Below are 24,166 nucleotides of genomic sequence, written 5' to 3' on the forward strand. Positions count from 1 at the left end.
TCTCTCTCTCTCTCTCTCTATCTCTCTCTCTCTCGCCTCTCCTCTCGGTCACGCTGTGCGTCTGGTCTCTCTTCTCTCTCTCTCCCTCTCTCTCTTTCTCTCTCTCGCACGCTCTCTGACTACCGGCGGCGCTGCGGCTGCTGCTGGTTCTGACTCTCAGACCCTGACGGGCTCTTCCTTGGCCCGGACGCACGACCCGCCTCGCCACATCTGCTTCTTCCCCGGACGGACGGCAGAGGGAGGACGGGGACGGGGACGGGGTGGGGGGATGATGACCGCCCATCTGAACAAACAGCAGAGCTGCTGCGCGGAGACGGGCGGCAGGGGCGGCGAGCCCGCGCAGTGCTCCTGCCAGTGGCCGTCCATGTCCACCCTGCCCCGGCAGCGCGCCAAGCTGACGCCGTCTCGCTCGGAGAGCTCGTGGAGGAGCCCCGGCCGCGGCGCCGTGCTCCGCAGCAAGGGGGGCAGCTGCGACCTGTGGGCGGAGTGCGACTGTCAGCACGGCTGGCAGGACCCCTACCAGGTAAAGTAGGGAGCGAGTGCAGACCTGGCGTGCATGCTTCTCCTCCTCCTCTTCGTCTACTGAGCTGCGGGGTGGCATCTTCGGGGGACGATCCTGGCTGACGGGGTGTGACCTCAGTAAACTCTTTACACTTTTCTTTTCTGAGGGCGATCTGGTTAATCCGAACCTGAAATCCGAAAGCCAGGCTCCCTCGCGGAAAAAAGACATGCTTGACGTGCTCTGAAGCCATAACCTCTGTACAAAGGTCTCCACGGTACGAATGGAGAGTTGAGCACAGTAGATGGGACCTGGCCAGGCGGGCGGAGAAGTGCGGGGGATTGTGGGAAACGGGGTGAGGACGGGGGCTCAGGGGGCTGGGGAGGAGATCAGGTGCAGAGGGAGAGATGGAGGGGAGCAAACTGGTGAAAATGAGGCCAGTCCACAGCCCCGGCGCAGCACATCAGAGCCCTGCTCCGCTCAGCTGGGCCGAGCACTTGGCAGTTTACTCTCTCTCTCTCACACACACACACACACACACACACACACACACACTGATTGCCTCTTGCACTTTGGCATTGCACTCGTGTGTCGCTCTCCGCATTTAAACTGCACCATTATGGCCGCTTGTGTGGAAAGCGCGGGGACAGTGCGGCTGCCACGACGCAGTTCCTTCTCAGCATGATGTTGCACTGTTGGCCGTTTGAATACCTGCAGCTGAGCTGCGTCTGTGCTCAACACATCCTCGTATGCACCCAAACACAGAGAAAAAGTCGGCAAAACCAGCTTCTCCTCAGCTCGTTCCTCAGCTGCGCACATCTCTGCCTGTGGTGTTGAGATTTCTTTTTCGCCGTGTGAATGAACAGATGTAAATTATTGATTGCCAAGCTTTGCTCTAAACATAGTTTGTGTCCTGAATTATTGAGCAGAGGGAAGTGGAGCAGTCGCTGAACTTTTCTTTTTACTCGTTTCAGAAATGCTGGTGTAGAAAAGCCTGCTTAACCCATCTGTCAAATTTGCCCACCTCAATCAATCGGGTATTAATCAGAACGTCAGTCGTTCATTGGAACGCTCCGGTCAGCCACAGCATTAATACCACCTGCCCTGCAGTGTGTATGTTCGTATTGAAACAGGTACAAATCACCTGCTTAACTGGTCGCTTCTTGTTGAAATCCTTTTATCATGATTAGAGGGTTTTCGAGGGTGCACTGGGAGTTCGTCCCTCCCATGTTGCTGCATGGCTTCATTGAAAATAATGGAAATGTGTTCACGTTCTCTATTTGGATCAGCCCTGACAACAGCCGTATGCTATATTCTCCCAGAGTGGAATTACACATGAGTGGGTGTAGTGGTCCACAACAATCTGTGGGTTGCTGGTAACAAGGTTTTCTACTGTGGCCCAGAAGGGTCAACACAAATGCAAAAAACATTTTTGAAAATATTGGATATATGAACGCAGTGTCCATTATCCCTTACATAATCACTTCACATCGCTCATTAATGAATGGTCACTTACTTACAGTAATGAGCCTCATTTCCGGTGTGCGTAACTTCTTTTTTAGTATTTCATTCGTGTTGCGGCATTTGCATTTATGTTGACCCATCTGGCCCATCGTAGTTATCCTATTACTCCATGCTACAGCTTTAACTTTCTGTGGCTCTTCTGTGGGATCAGACTAGATGGCTCTAGCTCTGGACGTCCAATTCCAGAGCACAACATACTTGGAACACCCCACAAGACCTGTTACACATCTAGCACATCTAGCATCAAATTCTAATCATAATATATTATATATTATGATAATTATATAATATATTTTAACCCCAAATTTTCAAACCAGGTAATCAGTGTTATTCAGTGCATTTAATGTTTTGGCAGACAGACTGGTATTAAATCCTTTTATCTGATCAGATTTAGCAGATATGTGCTGTTCACATTAGGCAAGCAGCAGTTCATGCTCAGCGGCTGACAGTGGGGAGACTCCCACTAATTGAAATATGGGTGTAATATTGTCTCCAGGATTGCCAGCATGGTGTATAATTCCCACAGCCAGACTGATTCCTATTCATAACAGACAGAGAGTTGTAATTAAATAGTGCACTGCGGTTCGTAACACATAATTAACCTCTGTGAAGAATGGGCCTCCCTGTTGAATCAGACACACAGCGTCTGTCTTGTCAGTGGCACAGATTCACCAAAGGAGAGTTAGAGGGCCTGGGCACGTGTTGATCATTCTTTATTTCTGTAACTATATTGATAAGAAAATGATTGAAGTAACATTTTGAGAAGCCATGTCTACTCATTAACTTGCCAGAAATTATGCAATTCTCCTATTTTATATTTGTTCTAATAAAGAGTGACATTCTAATTACAACTTCGGTCTCTAGTGGTAGCAGCAAGATTTGTTCTAATAGGGTTCACTCTTATAGAGCGTTGGCTGGCAGCACAAGCCATTTTTCTGCTCATCACGTAATGAATTGGTTTGGAATCATTCTTCTTGCTTCTCTATTGGTTGGGCATGGGAATAATGACATGGTGGTTGCAGGTATGGCATTAACCATCAACACGTTTTTAAATCTTTTAACGGTTTTCTTAAATCGTTTTATCCAAATGTGCAGAGAAATTGCATTGAGCTTATATGGTTGCTCATATTCTTTTTGTCTATAAGGTATGTTTGTTTAAGTTGAAAAATTTAAATGTAAGCATGTGAGAGAGTGAAATACAGCATAAAATTGGGGATCTTCAGGCAACATTATTTAATGTTTTTTTAGGAACTAGGTAGGCTCTGAACCAATTGACTGATTTCATCAATTTTTATATATTTCACTCAAAACGTCCCTCTGATCCTCACCTGTTGGGAGACCTGTAGGATCAAATGCCTCCCAGCGTATCTGTATCAGTACTTAAAGGAGCAACTAAAGAGGCTCTCACAGAAACTTTATTCCAGCCATCTTATAGTACCGAGCGATTTAGTCATGAAAGTGAACGTGAAAGTGAAGTGATTGTCACACGTGATACACAGCAGCACAGCACACAGTGCACACAGTGAAATTTGTCCTCTACTCACTCAGGGTGATGGGTTAAATGCAGTGGGCAGCCATGACAGGCACCCGGGGAGCAGTGTGTGGGGACGGTGCTTTGCTCAGTGGCACCTCAGTGGTACCTTGGCAGATCGGGATTCAAACCAGCAACCTTCTGATTACGGGGCCGCTTCCTTAACCACTAGGCCACCACTGCCCCGAAAAGGCATTTGAGCTTGTCCACAGGAATTTCTGACCCAAATTGACCGCGCGGCCAAGCCTGAAGGGTTTTGACAGCTTCTTCCCTCAGAATGTTTCCTCCTGGGTTAAATGAGGGTGTTATGTTCTAACCGGTGTCGGCCCACCGCTCCTCTCACCATCACTGATTTAGCTGCCGGCTTAGTCTGATGAAACTGCTGTGTTTGAAAATTGACTTTTTAAATTTTTTTATGGGTTTTCATGTCTCCGTGCTGCCAAAAGAGCACAACCAGCCCATCTATCCCATTCTTCTTAATTTCTTAACATATAATATAAAGAATCTACAATGAATTGTACTTAGAAGGAGGGTGCATCCAATGTGTGTTGAGATACATAAGTATGATGTAATTCTGAGACCATACATCTATATATAGATCAATTTGGTTAAATAAATAACTCCACAAAGCTACATTCTGGAGTCCTGCTCAATGAAATTGGGCTACTGAAGGCGGTAGCTCACTTTCTTATTTCTCCATGCCGCCTCACTAAGGGTTCTGTTTTTACATCAACAAAAAGGGTAGTTTCTTATCATCAAGACAACTACAGACAACCAGCAAGCAGTTCTTTCCTTTTTTATATATTCATGTACATCTTGAGGATGCCTAGCAAACGAGTTCTAAAGTAGTGCCAGTGTGAATGTTGAGGTTAGCTGTACTACCGTTGTACTTAAATACTGTACCTACTGCTAGGTTTTATTTAGTGTGCAGTTCTAAATGTAAAATCTAATTATATGTAATAATAACAAGAGACACAGACTCATAATTTTGTTAAGGTCTTTGATACATTTAGATCAATCCAGGGATCTGTGTAACAAAGCACTCACATCTTTGCAATGAAAGTCTGTTTATGGTTAATTTTGGTTATTGATCATACATACTTTTAAACACAGAATCTCAGGAATATATTCTGATATTTCTTCAGACTGAGTACACTTGGGCTGGGTACATTTTGGTGGTCAGAGGTCAATGGTAAGGTAACATTCTGTGTATTGTGAACAAGCCATGCACCTCAAAAAAATGCACCTCTGCTGTGAACTGGAGCCCCACCCTGGGTGCGTCCCCACCCTGTGCCCAGTGCCCCTGAGTAAGACTAATCAGATATGGAAAGTGAGTGAGTGGTCAAGGTTGAACATTTTAAACAATCTCAAATCGGTGACTACCAACTTGATTTTGATGTCATGAGAACAGAAGACTGGGTAAAAATAATATAGTTTTTGATTCTCAATTTATTATGTATAAGAATTTATCTTAATTAATAGATTTGCAAAAAGAGTAATCTCTTCCTAGAATAGGAATGTAAGGAGCCAATAGTGAGTTGAAATAAGTCACATTAAAGCTGGGTTTACTGACTTCACTGTAACTAATCCAATTTGCGGGTGCACTTCCTCTGTTTTCCTGTGATGAGAGATGACCACACTGGCTCACTTTTCGTGTCCAGCAGTAGAATGAGCATCCGACACTGATAAAGTGGACCAGCTCTAGTGGGTTGAATGGCTTTAGAGACAGGCCAGTGCTTTCTGACCAAGACACTTAATTGTGTGTTTTGTGGGAGGCAGAGGGTGGACAAATGGACTGGGTCACCAGCCTGCTTGATGGTGAAGATGCACACAAGGAAAGCTGGCCCTAGACAACCGGAAAGGCACTAAATATTTCAAATTAAGATGAAAGATGCGCTGTAACGTATTTATTATTACAAATATTTATTCACTTTTTAGTGTGGTTTGCTTCTGAAGCCATGTTAGAAGACTTGTTTTATTTCAGTAAGTGAATAATGGTATGTCCGATTGGCAGCTGACATGCTTGGGCACATTTAGTCTTTTTTTTGCTTCTACTGCTACCATTATTTCTGTGCTTAAATGATTTCTAATTCATAGTCCAAAAAAAAACAAATTCTACTGCACAGATGTCAACTGAACAGACTAATTCAGTCATCTGAGACCATTTAGACCATCAAGATCTTCTGCTAGTACATAAGCATGAAGATGTTAATATGCATCATAGCATAGAAAGGTGAGAGCTTAAAGAACATTTAATGAAAAATAGACTTGACATGCCACTCATCCCCAAGTCAGAGGCTCGGCTCCATTCTGTACCAGCCTTCAAAGTGTGTAAAAGGTGTGTGTTGTGTGTGAATTCTGGCTAAATGCCATTACCTTTACATTTACATGTACAGCATTTATCAGACGCCCTTATCCAGAGCGACTTACAATCAGTAGTTACAGGGACAGTCACCCCTGGACACTCGCCTATGAACCAGAAGACCCAGGTTCAAACCCCTCTTACTACCATTGTGTCCCTGAGCAAGACACTTAACCCTAAGTTGCTGGGTTAAGTGTCTTGCTCAGGGACACAATGGTAGTAAGTGGGGTTTGAACCTGGGTCTTCTGGTTCATAGGCGAGTGTGTTACCCACTAGGCTAATAACACCCTATTAACTTAGGCTGCAGTGAACCACCATGCTTGGTTCATAATCGTAATTTATTTTATTGTGCAATTGCGGCTTTGCCAGGACATGAACAGGTCTTATATGACTTACAAATGGGTGACAAAGCAAAAAAAAATTACTGGGTGATGAGTGTGAAAATAATTTTACTAATACGTGCATGATTTTATTTTCATGATTGTTGTCATGTCAAATTACGTAGAGATAGGAATTCCTGCCCTATTTTGGTGAGGTAACTGGCTGTACAACAAGCTGCATCCTTCCCATCCTTGCTTTCATCTGGGGCATGTTGTATTGCCATAATCAAGTAACATGTTGTAGACACATTTTAGACTGGGGCAGGCCATCTGTACAATAAATTCTCGGCTTTTGTACATTTATATTACGAGAGAAGCCCTTTGTGTTGTTTTTGGATCCTTGTGATTGGTGAATGATGTACATTTATCCCAGGACTGCCTCTCATTTCAACTTGCTCTGTTAACTCAAATGAGGTGTCAGTCATTTAAACTGACCAATGCCATGCACAGTGGTCTATTTACATAATGGCGCTTACCAGCGCAGAACATACACAAGATTGGTTCTATTGATTTTAATTGCACTGGGGTTTTTTTATATTGCATTATGAAAATCTTCTCCAGTTTTATCTATTGCAATCCAGTTCAATTCTAAAATGATGTAATTATATTAGTATTATTGCTCTAGTTATATCATTTTTATAGCTGTGTTAAATGTATTAAATAATAACATGAAATTATGAAATATACATTATTTAATAATGTATTGTATAATTATTATATTATATTCCACAAAACAACTGTAATAGAGGGAGTGAATAACTATTGTGACATGTAAAGTAAAACATTATAGTTTGAGTTCTAATAAATTTAAAATGGCACAGTTTGGATGTTTGATTACATATTTCTCTTCTACTATCTGTTTACTTTTTTAGTTTCTGATAATCAGACTTCCATAGTAGGACATTTTGTGACATGCTAGATTTTGTTACTGTTCGTTTCTGATGGTGGCCTGAGAGATTGGTTTTGAACCTGCCTTGCTTCATGTTGCTACATGGCCTTCATGCAGCTTTTTGTTTGTCACTTGTAAAATAAACCATACACGTCCTCACTCTGAACCATGACACAAGCGGGTAGACCGATACTACGTAGACAGATAGCTAGATAGGTGTGTTTTAAAAAGTGTCTAACACTGATTACATACAAGACTGTATAGACAAAACCGTAAATCAGCAGCTATGTTGCACGTCAGGATATTTGCACGCGTGTTGAAACAATGTGAGCTTTGTAAACATCTTGGCAGAGCTGTAAAAATCTGGCTCTGTTGCCATGTCCCAACAAAAGACTTGGTGTCTCTACCAAAAATACTATAACCGATAGTGAAACAATTCTTCAAATGTTATCATTTTCACTGTTCTTTTTTTCCCGAATGAATGAATTCCAAGATGGAGGCCACGTCTCTGCGGTCACTCTCTGGTCTGTGAGTAACCGGGCATCTGTAACACCCATGTCGACGTCTGTGTATGCCACTCTAATGAACTCTTCAAAATGGCTGGTGTCAGTATGCGCACGTTGCACGATGGCACATGATGAATTTCTCTCGCTTCCTGCCACTCGGCGTGCCACCGCAGTGCTGGCCCCCCGTTGCTCACGAGGGCCGAGATCCATTAATGCGATTAGCAGCAGTGCAGCGTAAGCAGAAAGCATATCAATCGCTGGCATCGATCAGCACCCCAACAGCAGAGTGTCCAAGAATGCTAATTCCCTCACCTGTGTGTGTGTGTGTGTGTGTGTGTGTGTGTGTGTTTGCACTACTTGATGCTTAAAAGGCGATTCAAAGTCAGTCATCTGCGCTGAACACTCACCCTCTGCTAGAGGTGGAAGAGCTGTGCGGAATGATATCTTCCATAATTCCCGGGGTCACGGCCAGCGCTGGCACAGGCATCGGGTCTTGGAGTTGAGCTGGTTTTGATGAAATCTGACACAGCGGGTCAACTGGAGGCCAGAAATGATCCATCCCTACAATCCTACAGAATTTACAGACAGAAACGGGTGTTGGAGAGGACATTTTGTGTAAAAATTTACTTCCTCATTCGTGTGCCCAGTTTTCCTTTTCTCCTCTGTTTCTCTTCATGTTCTTATCTCATCATTGCCCTTGTGGACATCACAAGATGATCTGTCACCTTTGGACACACACACACACTAGCAAACCAAACATTCATAAAGGTTATCAGGGCTATAATTCCAGCAGTCTGTTTGGACATTAACAAATACTTCCCCCAGCACCACAAAATATCCCCCTCTCTGGGCTGTTGGCGGCCTGTAGTCGACTTTGGCGTGAGTTTTGACAGCATTTCTGTCAGTAGTTGGGCTTTTTGAAGAAGATTGTGACTTCAACTCGATGTGAAGCTGTCACACTGTCACCAGGACGGCAAACCCATCTCTTCGGGCCCTTACGTGAGCGCAATGAGAAGTGTTTTATTAACAAGTTTCCCTCATGGCCTACAGAACATGAAGCCTCGCAGCGCCACCCATTATCAAAAAACTCAGTGTTGTGCAGTAATCAGTTGTGTTGTTGAGGGTTTAATGCTGCAGATTGGCAGGGCAGGGCTAGTTGCCCCAGATCTGTGGGAACCCGCAGAGGGGCACAGCGGCGGGCAGCATCTGCACTGCACTGCTATGCAGGATCGGTGCGTGTTGCCGTGACCCATCCACCTTATCTTCAAAACCAGCTAAACACAGAGTGTAAGACACTAAGAATTTATAACATAATAGATTAGAAAAACTGCTTCTCACACTAGGTAGGTGTGTTTAATTTGTAAGTGGAAGTGTGCATCACATTTTGTGAGAATATGTTTCTGCATAATTCATATTGTGAGGTTTTATTGTCTCTACTGCCAACTGTTCAGACAGGATCCTGTGTGTGTCAGTGTCCTACTGTGTGTTAAGATTGTTGTAGAGTGGTGTGTGAGCTCACTCCGCATTACCGCTCTTACCGGGTCGAGTACGACTTCACTTGCCCCATCACGCTCACACTCCTCACCTCCCCCAACTCTCACACTCTCTATGGGGTCATAAATAATCAAACCCGCTTTCCTCTTTACCTGACTGTTTTGTTTTCTGCAGAATCTGAATATGTTGTTGTGTTTGTGTGTTTAATGTACGTGCTTGTGTAAGTGCACCCAACGTGGCCTGTCACAGCAGCACACAGGCTGAGCTCAGCTTCCATTAATAGAAAGTAGGACAGTGGTGACTGTGCATCTCCGACTAACTCTCAACATTATCTCTCTCCTCACAGGCAAGCCCCGCCCCGATTATAGTCAACACCGACACGCTGGAGTCCGTACCCTACGTGAGTTTATTTTTTCTTAAATATTCATACATTTATTATCTTAACATGCACAGTCCTTTGTCCTTCTTTCTTTGTGAAATGTTGGTGTATTTGAAAGATTGCAGTCTATTGAAACAAAGATTCTTATCCATCTATGCCTACTATATCTATATCAATATGTCTACACTTATATACAGTAAGATTTATCGCACCCAGTTCAAGCAAATATTCAGCAAGTCCGTAATGTCACATGATTCGGAGTAATACATTCAAAACACAAAATAATTTGGTAGCTGCTCATTAAGGATACTTTTTTTGATTCAGCATTGTGTGATTATTCCTTAAATATTGTTTAAAAAATGCCAGCTCTATTGTCACTGGCCCAGAAAACAAAATTGCGCATGTAGCATCACTGAATAATTCAGCAGCGTTGGTCTGATCATGAGCAGAGGCATTCAGGAGGAGGGGTCTAATCACACAGCCTTTCATGTGAAGAGGACCCTGCCTACGGCGCTACACCTACACTATATCTCTCTGAAATCAGCTTATTGGGGTTATTTATTTATATTAACCAGAGCAATTTTCAGTTTGCATTTTGTACAGAATAACTGTTTTAAATTGTGCTCAGGGCAGCGTCTCGCTTTCACAGCAGACACCAGGCACCTGTCTGGTCTAGCACGTTTTGACTGGGTCTGGCCGGGAAAGAGCAGGGTGGGTCGGTGCCGCCCTGGTGATATAATCACACAAGTCATTTTACTTAATATATTGAATTCCAGACAGGCTCTCTAATATGTTCTCATGACTCAACATTTCAAGTAACTTCAACTTTGTTATACCCAAAATGTCCAGCCAATTATCATATAATACTACTACTAATAATAACTATTTGCTGCTGCTGTTGTTATTATTGTCATTATAAAAATATAATGACCTGTTTATTTCCTCAAAATAAAACATGATATTTTTTATTATTAAATTGGTACCATGTCTGCTACCAAACCAGATCACCAGCTGTCATTAATATTGGCAAACTAGTGAATGTGACATATCCATATCCAGTGCACAATGTCTTAAGTAATATCTTGAAAATAGGACTCCATGACTCTATTGGTTGTTGAAATGCCATATCAGGTATGTGTTGAGTACATTGTTGTTCACTTTCATGCTTGATAAAACCTGATGAAACTCATACATAAACTCTCATACATCGGGTGACAGGAATATTCGGTCCTGAGAGGTGGAGGAGACCCAGCATGGGGGAAAAAAAACTTGTGGTCCACAAGACTCTTATCATAAAACACAATCAGATCAGAATCTAAAAAGACTTTTTTTTTTTTTTTTTTTGCTCATGATGCCACTTAACAGGAAATAGGATGCTGATGACTCATGCTGCTCTCTGTTTTAGAGAGCAGCCTTTTAAAGCCTGGCTGCTGTTACTGGTACCTGCACCCCCAGGGTTCGCATTGCATTTTCACACAATCATTTTAATCCTTTATGGCAAGCATACACAAACAAGGGCACATGTGGAGTTCAAATAAAAGCAGTATGCTTAGGTTCATTGTTTTCCATCCCATGCTGCCCTGTCTGACATCATACATTAGTATATTACGGAAAGATTAACTTAACCTTATCCTTTTAGCCAGAGAGACTACCCAGAGTGCAGAGGCTATGCCAGCGCTCTTATTTATTTAAATAATGATTCAATTAGTTTGACTTCATTCTGTACCACAGTTCATACAGGAAAGAGGAAAATGAATGAGAATGAACTCATTAATCATTTTGATTAGTTTATAAATATTTATCATGTTAAATGAATTAATACAATTTATGCAGCTGTGTTTTGTTTACTTCATGTAGGGGGTCTGATCTATTACACGGATCCTAGTCAGACACATGAACTTTTACACATGACATAGAACTGTTGTCTATTCCATTTGTACAACAGCATGTGAAATTGATTGTCAATCAGTGTTGCTTCCTAAGTGGACAGTTTGATTTCGGTGGGACTTTACTGTTGGCATGAGACAGGACTGATGGTAGCACTCACCTTTTTTTTCTAGTAGTAAAAAATAGTAGTAGAAATATCACTAATGTGTATGTGTCCTGTCTCATAATCAGAGCTTTCAAGCTTGTTCTTAATAGTCCCTTGTAAAAACGCCATGAAGACCATGTGGTGTTGGAGAAGAGAATAGAGTGTGTAGAAAAAACTCTTTTCTCCCTCCACACAAAGCACTGTATTCACAAAGCAACACTCTCCGAGCATGCTCTTCAATGACAAGTCTAAGCCTTATCAGGGCTCTTAGTTTGTATACTTGATATTCTATAGAAATCGAACGAGAATTGCTGGTGTCTTCCCATTGTAAGTCGCTTTGGATAAAAGCGTCTGCCAAATAAAGTAAAGTAAAGTAAAGTATTCAACCACTCCAATTTGATGTTACCTGGCAGAAAGAGGCATGGCACAATAGAGGTTAAAAATGAACAGTTTCTAATTTATTAACACCGGTAAATAATTATTGTAGTTACATGTGAATATTGAATGTAAAAAGGTACCAAGGTTACAGAGAAAGTAAACATGAGAAGAAAGAGTAAAGAGGGAGAAGAGAAAGAGAGGGGAAGATAAAGTCTCAGAAGCCTTCCGGCTTCCGAGGGAAACCCCCCTGAGCAAGATAGCTCAGAGGCCTGGTTTTCCACATGTGTGCAGACTTTTATACCCCTGGCCTACAGGAAGTTGTCACTGGCCTACAGGAAGTTGTCACTGGCCTACAGGAAGTTGTCACTGACCAATCAGAACCTGTTGTTTCTGATGTCACGTCCCCGGTGCCTCCCATTCGGTGAAGATAAAGAGGGTGGGCGGTCCTGACGGCTGATACTTCGCACGTTGATGTCGGACAAAAGGCATGTAAAAACCGGGGTGTCGAATCTTCACCCACAACCGTCGACACAGGAATGTCACACTTCCCCCTGCAGACATCTGTTAGGCAAGACAAAAACAGGCTCCCGCGATGTCCATTCTTACACCCTTCCTGTTTGAATTTGATTCTGCTGCTATAATAGAGACTTCCTCTATTATAGCAGTATCAGATATCAAATGGCCCAATTTCAGCAACATAATCATCCTGTTGTATTTCCCATATTTTCCACTGATTAGGGTACACTTATGTTACAATGTCTCATTCTTTCAAATACAGTTATTGTCATAATTATTAGCCCCCTTGATGAAATCACACATCTCCATAAAGTTTGCTGGGCTGAATTGTGTGACAAGACTAAACTTGAGCTCTTTAGGTACAGGGATGTTGCTTTTGTTTGGAGAAGGAGAAGGCCATCAACCCTAAAAACACGGTTCCCACTGTTAAACACGGTGGTGGGGCTGTTTTTCTGGTTCAGGCACTGGGAACCTTGTTCGTGTTCATGGCGTCATGAAAGCAGAATAATTTAAAGAAATCTGTTGCAAGTCTCACTTTCGGCCCCTGCTGGGTCTTTCAACAAGATAATGACCCAAAGCATACCTGTCATGGCTGTCACCAATCGCCACTCCAGGAACCCACAAGGAAGATGGCAAAAACTATAAAATGACAGTTATACAAACACTAGCTGCAAACTCATACGGCGATTAATTTCCCATGTGCTGTGAGCAATTTCATGACTGACAGAACCTCAAGCCGACCGCCTTTGACCCCGACCTTGCTTTTGGATATTTGACCCTGATTATCTTTGACCCCTACGCTTCCAGCGACGTTGCCTTTGCCTGCCCCACGGACAATCCTCGCTCTCCCGGTATGATCCGTTTCGATCTGACTATTGTCCAGCTTCTGGCCCTCCAACCCTCCTGCTCCGCGGTGACCCTCGGCATCATGCACCACCATTACGCCAGCCCGATGGACCATGAGTTCCCCACAGACAGTTCCGGGCCTGCGATTGCACCCCAGGTCCTGCCTCCTGATAATACCTCCAGGTTGGTCGCAAACCTGGAGTAATTGGAGTGGCCCTCACCAAGCCCAGATCTCAATCCCATTGAGAATCTGTGGTGGCGGCTTAAGGTCAATGACCACGCAGTGTGGATGAGTTGGAACGATTTGCCATGGAAGAGTGGCTTCGTAAAACCTCAAGAGACATGTGCCAACCTAGTGATGAACAATAGGGAGAGGCTGCTGTCAGTGGAAAGACAGAGAGGCCACACTATTGACCATTAAATGTCAGGTGGGCTAATAATTTTGGCTGTGTAATTTTTCAGTTTTCTTGTTATAAATCAGCTCATCAATAAAATATATACTGATCAATCTCTGTGGAGAAGTGGTCTTCGTTGTTTTGCAAGCAGGAAAAGTATGAACAGTTTTGGTTATGTTAATTTCCATGTAAATATTAAGGGTTTTATGTGATTTCATAAGGGGGGCTTACCCAAGAGTGTTGATCATGAGTTTCCAACATTTTAGCCAATTAGCTAATTCCTTGCAGCCTCACCACTGGGCCTGGATTAGAAAAGCAGATTTGGTCTAAAATGCTAATGTCACCCACACTGTCATATCTAGGGCGCACCTTCAGGGAAATGGAGAGGCCACATTCCCACTGACCTTCAAAGCACCTCCAACCTCCATCCCCCACACTGTAAAACTTGCCTCTTTCCCGTTTACCATGTCTGATGCTGCTAATGAGCTGCGAAACTCAACTCTATTTTTAGTCATATGCATTCATTCATTAATTACCATAATCTATCTGATTGTGTTTGTGGCAACATTCAGCATCTTTAAAGCATTATAGTGGTGATAGCGTGGTGGGCGCCTGTGGTGGGTGCGCAGGGTATGCGTGATTGGGCCGTGGCACACTCTGAAGAGCTCTCGCCCCCGGATCCTGATGAAGCTTCCGAGATGTGGCCCCGCTTCATCTGCACTGATTAATTTATGCCTCCGAACAATCACGTCATCAAGAGAGCCGATGCATTAAAAAAAAAAAAACAATATGGAGACAGCAATGTCATTCTCAAGATGGCTGCCAGCCCCGCCCACATGACATGTTTCCACAGTAAGCGATAGCCTCATCCCCACAGGGCCACTGTGCATATGCCGCATTTCTGTTCAGGTGGCATCTCAGAAAGACTGAGTTTTATGTTTGTTCTAGTTAGTTCATTAATGCTGTTAGTCTTGCACATTAGAGATGCTGTTAATGCTGTTAGAGATTGCACATTCATGCGGGACATTCATTTTTCAGTTTATCTAAAGACAGCGAAATCGCCAGTGAGTGCAACCATTTTGGGTTTTAAATTTCAAAAATGATTTGGAAAAAAAAAAAATCATCAGCCAGTTTTTTGCCCAGTTTATGGATTTATTTAATTGTCATTTTTCATGTGTGATTATTCCCATTTTTACTGGTTTGTATAGCTCTGTTTATCTTAGAACTTGGGTTAGAACTGGTGTGAACATGAAGACCAACGTCTCTCCTTTAGCTTGACTTTAAAAGTGAATTAATGGGGTGCGTGGGCGATTGTTTAATCCAGAATGATGAGGGGGCGCTGTAATGAAAATCATTAGTGACCCTTGTTTAAAGTTCAGCTCAATCTGATGAGTGGTGGTTTTCAGTATTCCGCAGCAGGATGCGGTGTTAATGTCATTTCTGCTGCCAGGGGTGGGATGTGTGGAGGGTTTGTAGGAGAGGAATGGCATAAATTAGCGCTGCTGGCAGAGCAGGTAAATAGACATCGATTTCCGTGTCCCAGAGTGCCACGGAGCCCAAGTTGAGGCAATTAAATCTGAGACACTGCTACGCCCCGATATTAACTTGTTTGTTTTTTTGTCAGAAAAGCCGTCCTATGGTACATCTGAAAAGAGAGTCATGGCCTGTAATCAATGATCTTTCATAATTCTTTAAAAGTATCAGGAAAGTTTCCAACTGGAAATAAAAAAATAAAGGTCCAAGGTTAATCATTTTAAATAAAAATGCTATTCTTATACATTTTTTCATGTTCCAAAATGTTTTTTTTTTTATCTGTTTCAGGTGAATGGGACAGAGATAGAATATGAATTTGAGGAAATAACGCTAGAACGGGTAAGTTTCATATTGTTACAGTTTCAGCACAGTTAAAGCTACACACCTGCCTTATACAAATGTTTTTTATTTTTCTTTATGGTTTGGTGGTTTCGTGGATTTTTATTTTTTTTAACATTCTTTTCAACAGAATGCATCTTACATTTCTTAGGACCCTGAACTGTGAATGGCCATTAGAGGCCTGCTTAATGCAGCTCTGATGTGATCTGTTATGATCTCAACATTAGGAACTGAAGTGTAACATTTAGCAAGTAATAAGAGTCCATTAGTTACAGTCACGTAAGCATGGAAACTGGATCAGACATTTTATTATCAGTTGTTTAGGTATGCTGTAATCCAGTTTTGATGGTCCAGGTCCAGGCTCTCCTGTATTCAGCATGCTGGTGTGCTCTTTCACGTTGTCTGAGTTGAAAAATTATGTTTTCTTAATTTTTAAATTAAGAAATGTCAGTTGCCAACAATAGAGCATTGATGACTTCAGTTTTTTTCAGATCAACTTATTCATTGTACATCCCCATCTCAAGCTGTCCTTCGTACGTCCCCTCAAAAATATATACAATATATTTATAAAAGCTCCAGGTTCGTGCAGCTGACGGGGGGAATGGGAGAAGTGTTTACTCCACCTTATCACACCATCCGCCACCGCTTCCCCGCCCACATCACCACAGTGATGAGGCCTTATTGACACAGAGCGGCATGCGACAGGTTCAATTCTGCGCGAGGCAAGGTTGAGCTGTGCATGCTGCTGCGAGGGGCACTCACAATGCATAAGACCTCGCAGCATCTCCACTTGCATCTTACATCGACAAAACAACTTTTCTGTAAATGCCCTAACCAGAAAGTACCGTAGTATAAGCTGTGAGTTTTATAGGGTATTTCTTACTATTGGTCCATGGCTTCTTGCTTTGGATGTCAGCAATTTTCATTATGTACAGGCAGCACAGAAAAAGGTTTCCTCTGGGATCTGAAGGTGTGGGTTGAAATGAATGTTACATTTACATTCATGGCATTTAGCTGACGCCCTTATTCTTAATTACAGGGACAGTCCCCCTAGAGACACTCAGGGTTTCGTGTCTTGCTCGATGGACACAATGGTAGTAAGTGAGGTTTGAAACTGTGACTTTGTTATGGTTCATAGGCGAGTGTGTTAAACACTAGGCCACTACCATCCTTTTTAAGCAAAAATGTTAACTGAGCGTCTTTGGAACTAGATGTGCACAAACAAGAAGGTTCTTGCCCCATGAGCCTCTGGGCTCTTGTGGCCACCACTGTGCTCTATGTCAGATTTTTTTCCCCTGTTGAATTTTCTGCTTTTGAGTCCACCAGTCCACCTCAGCTCTGGTTTTCCTTCCGGTGTCTCATGACATGTTTATTTTTTGAAAGTGAAAGTGAAGTGATTGTCATCACAATACACTGCAGCACAGCACAGCACATGGTGCACACTACGAAATGTGATTGCTTTTAATCATCACCCTTAGTGAGCAGTGGGCAGCCATGACAGGCGCCCGGGGAGCAGTGTGTGGGGATGGTGCTTTGCTCAGTGGCACCTCAGTGGCACAACGGGATTCAAACCAGCAACCTTCTGATTATGGGCTCGCTTCCTTAACCGCCAGGCCACCACTGCCCCATGTATTGTCGATGTATCTTTCGATTTTGATCCACATACCATCATTGGTGTAGTTTAATTTTCCTTAAACTCTACAGTGTGCTCCCCCTTGTTCGCTTCATGTGTTAAAATATTGCAGAATGTGCCCTACGTACATCATTTAGCACAATTCAAATGGAGAGCTGCAATGCCCGTTTTTTTTTTTTGTTTGGTTTTTTGAGCTGTTAGTCCTTCCTGCAGGGATTTCATTTCCATATTTCCTTATCCAGCATTTAAGTTTCAACTGGACTGGAGGACTCACTGCAGACTCTTCACCCCTCATTAAAGACAAGTGATCCCAGAGGAAAGGCCCCAGCACTTGTGATGTTTTCAGAGTTTGCATGCTTTAATTGGGAGACTGAATTTGCATGAGAAAAGTCGCAGACGTGCACTTGAGGCTAAGTGTCGATAAGAGGCTTAGCAGGGCTGCAGATGACAATTCTGACAGCTGAGACTGGCTCCGTGACTGGAGATGAAGCACTGACAATAGCGAAGGTCAAGGCAAGCGAAGGGAGTGGAGATTTGTCCTAAATCTGAAGGCCCACAGAGAGACTGCAGCAGCTCCGTCACTGTCCCTGAACACCTCATTTCCACACACCCCGCACACAGCCACCCTCCAAGTCCCCATCATCCACGTCACCGATCCTCACAGAGAGACCTCTGCTGGCCCAAGAGAGCAGAGCCAGAGAGCAAGCCTCCTGTGATTCCTCCTTCCATCAGTTTCCTGCCACATGAGTTATTATTGGTTGCGTCCTGCATCCCTCTCTAATGCATTTATTGACCAGGGGACCAGCTCAGTAATTATGAAGACCTACCTTTACTAATAATTAAAGCTTTGGACCAGAGTGTTCCACTGCAGTTAAAAAAGGCCCATCCTAAAATGTGTTTACATGGTTACGTAGTTGTAAATTCGTGACAGTCAGTCATCGTTTGTGTGGGGAACTAATGCAGAGGCCAACGCTGAATGGCTCTTATATGACACAGTGCTAATGGAGAGGCAGCACTGTGACTCTTATACAACTCACTTCTAAAGGACGTTTCTTAAATGATGATTTCTTAAATCTCTGTAAAAGATTTAGATGTTATCACAAGCTTATCATGGCTGCCATGATCTTTTTTCACTAAGAGAGGTCACACCCCTGCTTGATTTCTCCATGATTCATGATCTTGTAGTGATAATGTCACCTTAGAGACTAATTACGATATATGTTATATTATATATCTGATGAGCTCATATAAAATATTTAAGCAATTAAACATTGGTCATGGTTTGTCCGAAACTCTAAGAATGTTCTTTTATACAAAAGTCCATGGAGTATACTGTGAAATTTTTATTATTTCATGATCTATCCCAGATGCACCAAATCAGAAAAAAATCAGTGAACTCAACATGAGTTTTGAACCCTTGTATCCCTTTGCTGCAGGGTAACTCAGGACTGGGCTTCAGCATCGCCGGTGGCACAGACAACCCCCACATCGGGGATGATCCCGGCATCTTCATCACAAAGATCATCCCTGGTGGAGCCGCAGCAGAAGATGGCCGACTCAGGTCCGTGCCTCGCGCCTCTTCACCCTCACACAGGCAGCGGAGATGACAGGAGTCATCATGAGCTGCTGCTCTCTCCCCCATGCTGAGCTTTCTGACCCATGCAGGGTAATGATGTCACCCTCCTTTAGGGTGCATCTGCTGATTAGAACTTTCAGAAAATGCTGACAGGCTTATCAGCATAAAAATAATATCAGCACGAACAGAACAGTGTTCTATCTGTGGCAGACATTTCACTGCTAACCCTGTTTTCCCATTTAATTCCATGTGAGTTAATGCCCAAGGGTTCGGGTTCAGTTTGAGCATTGATCCTCTTGTAAGGAGCTGGTGCTGCAGCATAGGCCAGAAGAACTAATCTTCTGCTAGCTTTTAATTATTTTTTCATCCGACTGGTCCTTTGTATTATAATCCATTACTTTTTAGGACGTTGCATTTTATTTAAAAAATCTTTCATCTACCTGAGTTCCCCTTGGCTGAAGTTCTCTTTGATCCATCAGTTCCATGGGAGTTCTGTGGTGTGGTAAATAGGAGTGTTATTAAGGAAAGTCTAATTAGATTAGAGTGGAGTTGGTGCACAGCATCTGTCAGTGACAGGGTGACTGGGGTCCTGATCTCATCTACAGCATAACCTGAAATAACCCCAAACAGAGCAATCCAACAGTTTTGATGCTGGTGTAGGTATTAAAAAAGGTCCACCTATTAAGTAAAGGTGTTGTAATTAATCTTATAATGCAGACATGGACTATTCTGCATTGATGCAGTGCAGAGCACAATCGATTACATCATAATGACGTTGCTTGGTGAGTTTCTGGTAATGAAGTGTGGCACGTCAAGCTCGACTCACTGTTTTTAAGAAGACCTTGGTCTGAAAGCATATTTAGATTTGCTCCAATGAGCATAAAAACATTCGGCGCTCAGTCTGTACTCACCTGACGTCACAGAAGTCTGAACCAGCCGTTTTTCTGGCATTTGTGGCGTCAGGGTGTTTTTTCGCCAACAGTTTTTCTGCTTATTGTAGCAAATCAAAGTATCCACGAGGGTGAACGTGACTTATCTCTTGTATTTGAAAAAAATCAACTGAAGTAATGTAAAAGATTTATGAGATAAATCGATAAACAAGGCATTGATAATCGTACTAGAATCAAATCATGAGATCAGTAGCACACCTCTACTATACACCACAACCACCACCACCCTACAGTCGCTCATCGTCCACGTCTTCATCATTGCTGTCAATGAGACCCCGGGTCCTTCCACACTTATGCTTTCATCTCCGTGCCCGTCTGCAAAACAAATCGTTAATTACAGTGACAGAATGATTTATCCGAGGACTGTCACGTTCAGATGCCCGCAAAGTCAGTCAAGGAGAAATGGAGAATGGGAGTCTGAATGGGAGTCGGTCTAGGCTCTTTATTGGCTGCTTTTCAAAACAAGTGTATTTGCTAAGCGGGGAGACGGAATACAAGACGGCGAGAGAAAAGAGGGGATAATTGTGCAGAGGCGTTAGTGCGGGTGGAAGAAGCTGATGGTCTCTGTATGAGTCCCTCTTTCCTCGCTGGCCCAATTCTCTGGAGCACTTCTGGGATTTTGTGCGGCATTGTTGTCCGAACAGCATAAATTCTCAGTAGTTTGTGCATGATGCTTCTTGACACAGATTCTCCAATCTCCAAAATTTATTCTCTCATTTGTTGTTTCGATGATGGTGTAGAGAGCCCTCTAGAATGTACTTTGTTTCACTAGGTTTCAAGTGAAATTCAGTTGTTTCCAAGTTGTGATAGATTTAATTCAAATATACAACACCAGTACACATCTATTCTATGGAGGATATAGAGGCTATGACAGAATATTTATTTACATATCTGACAGAATAAAATTAATTTTCCATGCATCAGAGTGACCTCATGATTAAACACTATTGGCTAATTAGGTTTGGGATGTAACAGGATACATGTAGCAGTATTATCTATTCATAATCAAACATTTTATTATTTATTATTATGTAATAACTCATGTTTATGTTGATATTTTGCCGACATGCAAAGCACCAGCTGGAATTTTTGCTACAGATGCACTTTTTTTACACATACACTTCAAACATGTATTTTATGTACATGTACTCTGAATACATTACTTTTAATGTACTGTAACAGAGTTTGCAGAGTATTCAGTATTTAGCAATCACTACAGTTTCAAAGTATTTTGCCCATTGCTTATAATATGAGTTGAGTTGATTGTTAACATGAGTAAAGGAAGAGCACCAACAAAACCATCCTCACAGCTTAACTGTGAAGTGCTGTCATCACAGCAAAAGCTCATTAATTGGCATTTCTAATCATTACATGATCTTGTGTGCATTTATTTCGCAATGTTGCATCTTCATTTTCCTTGTACTGTATAAAAATAGTCTGAAAAAGAAGACCCACAAACAGGGGGTAAACTTTTTAATATTCATTATCTGTAATAAGAGATTGTATTTAGTTCACATATTAACATATACATTTTAATCTCTGGGCTGTTGTCTCCAGATGAAGCTGTTTTTTTTTTTTTTTTCATTAGAGTGTGTGTGTGTGTGTGTGTGTGTGTGTGTGTGTGTGTGTGTGTGTGTGTGTGTGTGTGTGTGTGTGTGTGTGTTTGTGTGTGTGTGTGGCAATCATCTTGCTCTGATGCTCCATGTGGTAGACAGGCCATATGTGGGCAGCTGCTCCCTTCGAGCAATGGAACTCTCCAGAGGCTGCTGTCCTTGGCCCCAGGGCACCCATCTTCCAGAAGATTCTCAGCAGTGGCTGCTCTGCAGTGTCATGGGGGGTTGAACCGTCTTCTGACTCTTCTTTCCCCCTATTCCCACGCTCCAGAGTGAATGACTGTATCCTGCGGGTGAACGATGCAGACGTGTCGGAGGTGTCACACAGTAAGGCTGTGGAGGCTCTGAAGGTGGCCGGCTCCATCGTCAGGCTGTATGTACGCAGGAGGAGACCCATGCTGGAGACCGTCATCGAGATCAAACTCATCAAAGGACCAAAAGGTCAAGCTCTCCCTCCTCTCTTGCTTCACAATACTTTATGTTCTGTTCTTGTCAACTTTGCCAACATTAGAATTTTGGTCCCTAGAAGGTGTCAAGTCTAATTAAGAGACTCTTGGTCTTAAGAGAGCTGGCTAAATTAAATCTCCATCAGGAGGCAGGGATCTGTGGGAATTGTGGCCTCCTTGGTAGATGTGTATTATACTGACTGCCTCTCGCTGTCTCGCTCTGTCTGTGTCCTCAGGACTGGGGTTCAGCATCGCAGGAGGGGTGGGCAACCAGCACATCCCTGGAGACAACAGCATCTACGTCACCAAAATCATCGACGGCGGAGCAGCTCAGAAGGACGGAAGGCTGCAGGTCGGGGACCGGCTGCTCATGGTGAGCTCTGATAACCGGCATCTGAAAACTGGGCCTGCAGCCTGGCGTACGTGCCCGTCTCACACCAAGCTGGCTGTCTGCAGAAGAAACGGCAAATCTCTCTGCGGAGCTTGATTGATTTGCTTTAATCAAGTCCACACTGCCTCGCTCCATGGGATCGTGGTTGACACACTGTCATCCAATCAGCAGGGTCGGATTTGGCAACGCTGCGGCCCGGGCTGTCATCAACAACTGGGGCAGGAATTGAAACGCTTACGTAACATCCTGGATTTCATTCTTCCCTCCTCCTTATCCCAGGTAAACAACTACACTCTGGAAGAAGTCACCCACGAGGAGGCTGTGGTCATACTGAAGAACACGTCCGACGTGGTCTACCTGAAGGTGGGGAAACCGACCAGCGTCTATCTGTCAGATCCTTATGGGCCTCCTGATATCACGCACTGTGAGTAGCGCTGCTCAAAAAAAATGGGAATTTATTACATTTATTTTGCCATTAACAGTCTTCCCAGCTTAAAGTGCTTCTTATAGAGATATCGGTGATTAAGTAAGAACAGTAACAAGAAAATAAAAAATAACATAAGAAAATAACATAATACAAACTACTGTTCATACGTCTTGGATAATTTAAAAATGTGTTTGGAGGAATGAAATGTTTTTGAATAAAAATAAGGAATGGCAAAATGCATTTATACCCACATGCTAATGCATCATATCCTTCCACTGGCTTGTCTGAATTTGTTTCTGATTTCATTGCATCTCTCATCCGTGCAACTGTTTTTTACTGTACTAAGATCATTGCAAAATGAATTAATTAATGAACCTTTCAAAGTGACAGACTTGCATTAGTGAGCACAGCATTCCATTTTTGATCAGTTTGATACCATTTGAATGGATAAAATGATTGTTTTCTATCAAAAACAAGGAATGGTATTCCCCTCAATAGTTTGTGACTTTTCTTTTGTCAGCCTTCTCTCCTGCCATGGAAAATCATATCTCTTCCCCCGGCAACAACGGCACTCTGGAGTACAAGTCCAGTCTTCCCCCCATCTCTCCTGGAAGGTACTCCCCCCTCCCCAAACACTTACTGGGGGAAGAGGACATTAACAGGTTGGATGGTTTTTCCTTCTTACGGTAATTACCTCCCTTCTTCCAGACGCCACTTGCCACAGGTAGATTATCTGTGTCGTCCCCCCCCCCCCCCCCCCCCCCCAGTGTCATTGTGTGGAAACCCGGAGGCAATCAGAAATGTCATCATGGTCCATGATGGGATTGCGGAGGGGTTTTCTTTTTATGTCCTCCCCATCAGTCCCTTGTTGGTCTGGAGTTCTGTCTCCAGGTCACGTCTTGTGGTTTTCGTCTTTCCTCCTGCATTTATGGTGTTTGTTCTGTTGCCCGTTCATCCACCAGGGGTCAAGAATTGTGACCTTGCATGTAACGAAAATGAAATTAGGGCTCATCAATATGAAGCATCTGGCTGATGCTGTCGAATTTAGCAGCTGCATTTCTCAGCCCCAGAAAAAGAACCCCGAATTAGACGGCGTGAGCTCCAGTAGCAGATGGTCATGGAGTTTGTTTTTATTTATGGAGTTGTTCCAGAGAGGAGTTGTTCCATGATTTCTGCTTGGCACTTCAGCAGCAGCAGAATGGATGTCGGAAGTTTTTGGGCCATTTCTCCCTCCCAGTGTCCATCTCCCCTCTGTGGCCAAGCGGGTAAGGAAGCGGGCCCGTAATCAAAATCCCGAACCACCAAGGTGCCACTGAGGTCCCCTTGATCAAGGCACCATCCCCACACACATTTCACATTTCACTGTGTCACTGCTGTGTGACGAGGTGTCACATGTGACAATTAATGACTTTCAGTAATCTTGGCTCATCAGGCAGCAAAATCTGTTTGACCGCATCACACAGCGCTGATGTGGGATCAGTGATCAGGCCGTGGCTGATTGCTTTGAGGAGATCACTGACACCGCTG

At 43.2% G+C, this 24,166-nt stretch overlaps 1 protein-coding gene across 35 annotated transcripts in view; it reads left to right on the forward strand.

Annotated features, from left to right (window-relative positions):
• Positions 1-24,166, forward strand: part of dlg2 (discs, large homolog 2 (Drosophila)) — a 255,544-nt gene that overhangs the window by 187,459 nt on the left and 43,919 nt on the right. For 22 of the 35 annotated variants that reach the window (XR_003750082.1, XM_028982807.1, XM_028982801.1 and 19 more), the window contains 7 exons: positions 9,532-9,585; positions 15,553-15,603; positions 18,673-18,797; positions 21,647-21,816; positions 22,058-22,194; positions 22,492-22,636; positions 23,160-23,325. Coding sequence is in view for 34 of the 35 variants with exons in the window: in XM_028982807.1 (XP_028838640.1) it covers positions 9,532-9,585; positions 15,553-15,603; positions 18,673-18,797; positions 21,647-21,816; positions 22,058-22,194; positions 22,492-22,636; positions 23,160-23,325 (848 nt within the window). In the remaining variant the exon portion in view is untranslated. Of the gene's footprint in view, positions 1-234; positions 524-9,531; positions 9,586-15,552; positions 15,604-18,672; positions 18,798-21,646; positions 21,817-22,057; positions 22,195-22,491; positions 22,637-23,159; positions 23,326-24,166 lie in introns of those variants that run through there. The other 13 variants (XM_028982833.1, XM_028982800.1, XM_028982809.1 and 10 more) reach the window with 2 other exon arrangements.

This window comes from Denticeps clupeoides, chromosome 6, assembly GCF_900700375.1.
Source record: "Denticeps clupeoides chromosome 6, fDenClu1.1, whole genome shotgun sequence".
Classification (NCBI taxonomy): domain Eukaryota; kingdom Metazoa; phylum Chordata; class Actinopteri; order Clupeiformes; family Denticipitidae; genus Denticeps; species Denticeps clupeoides.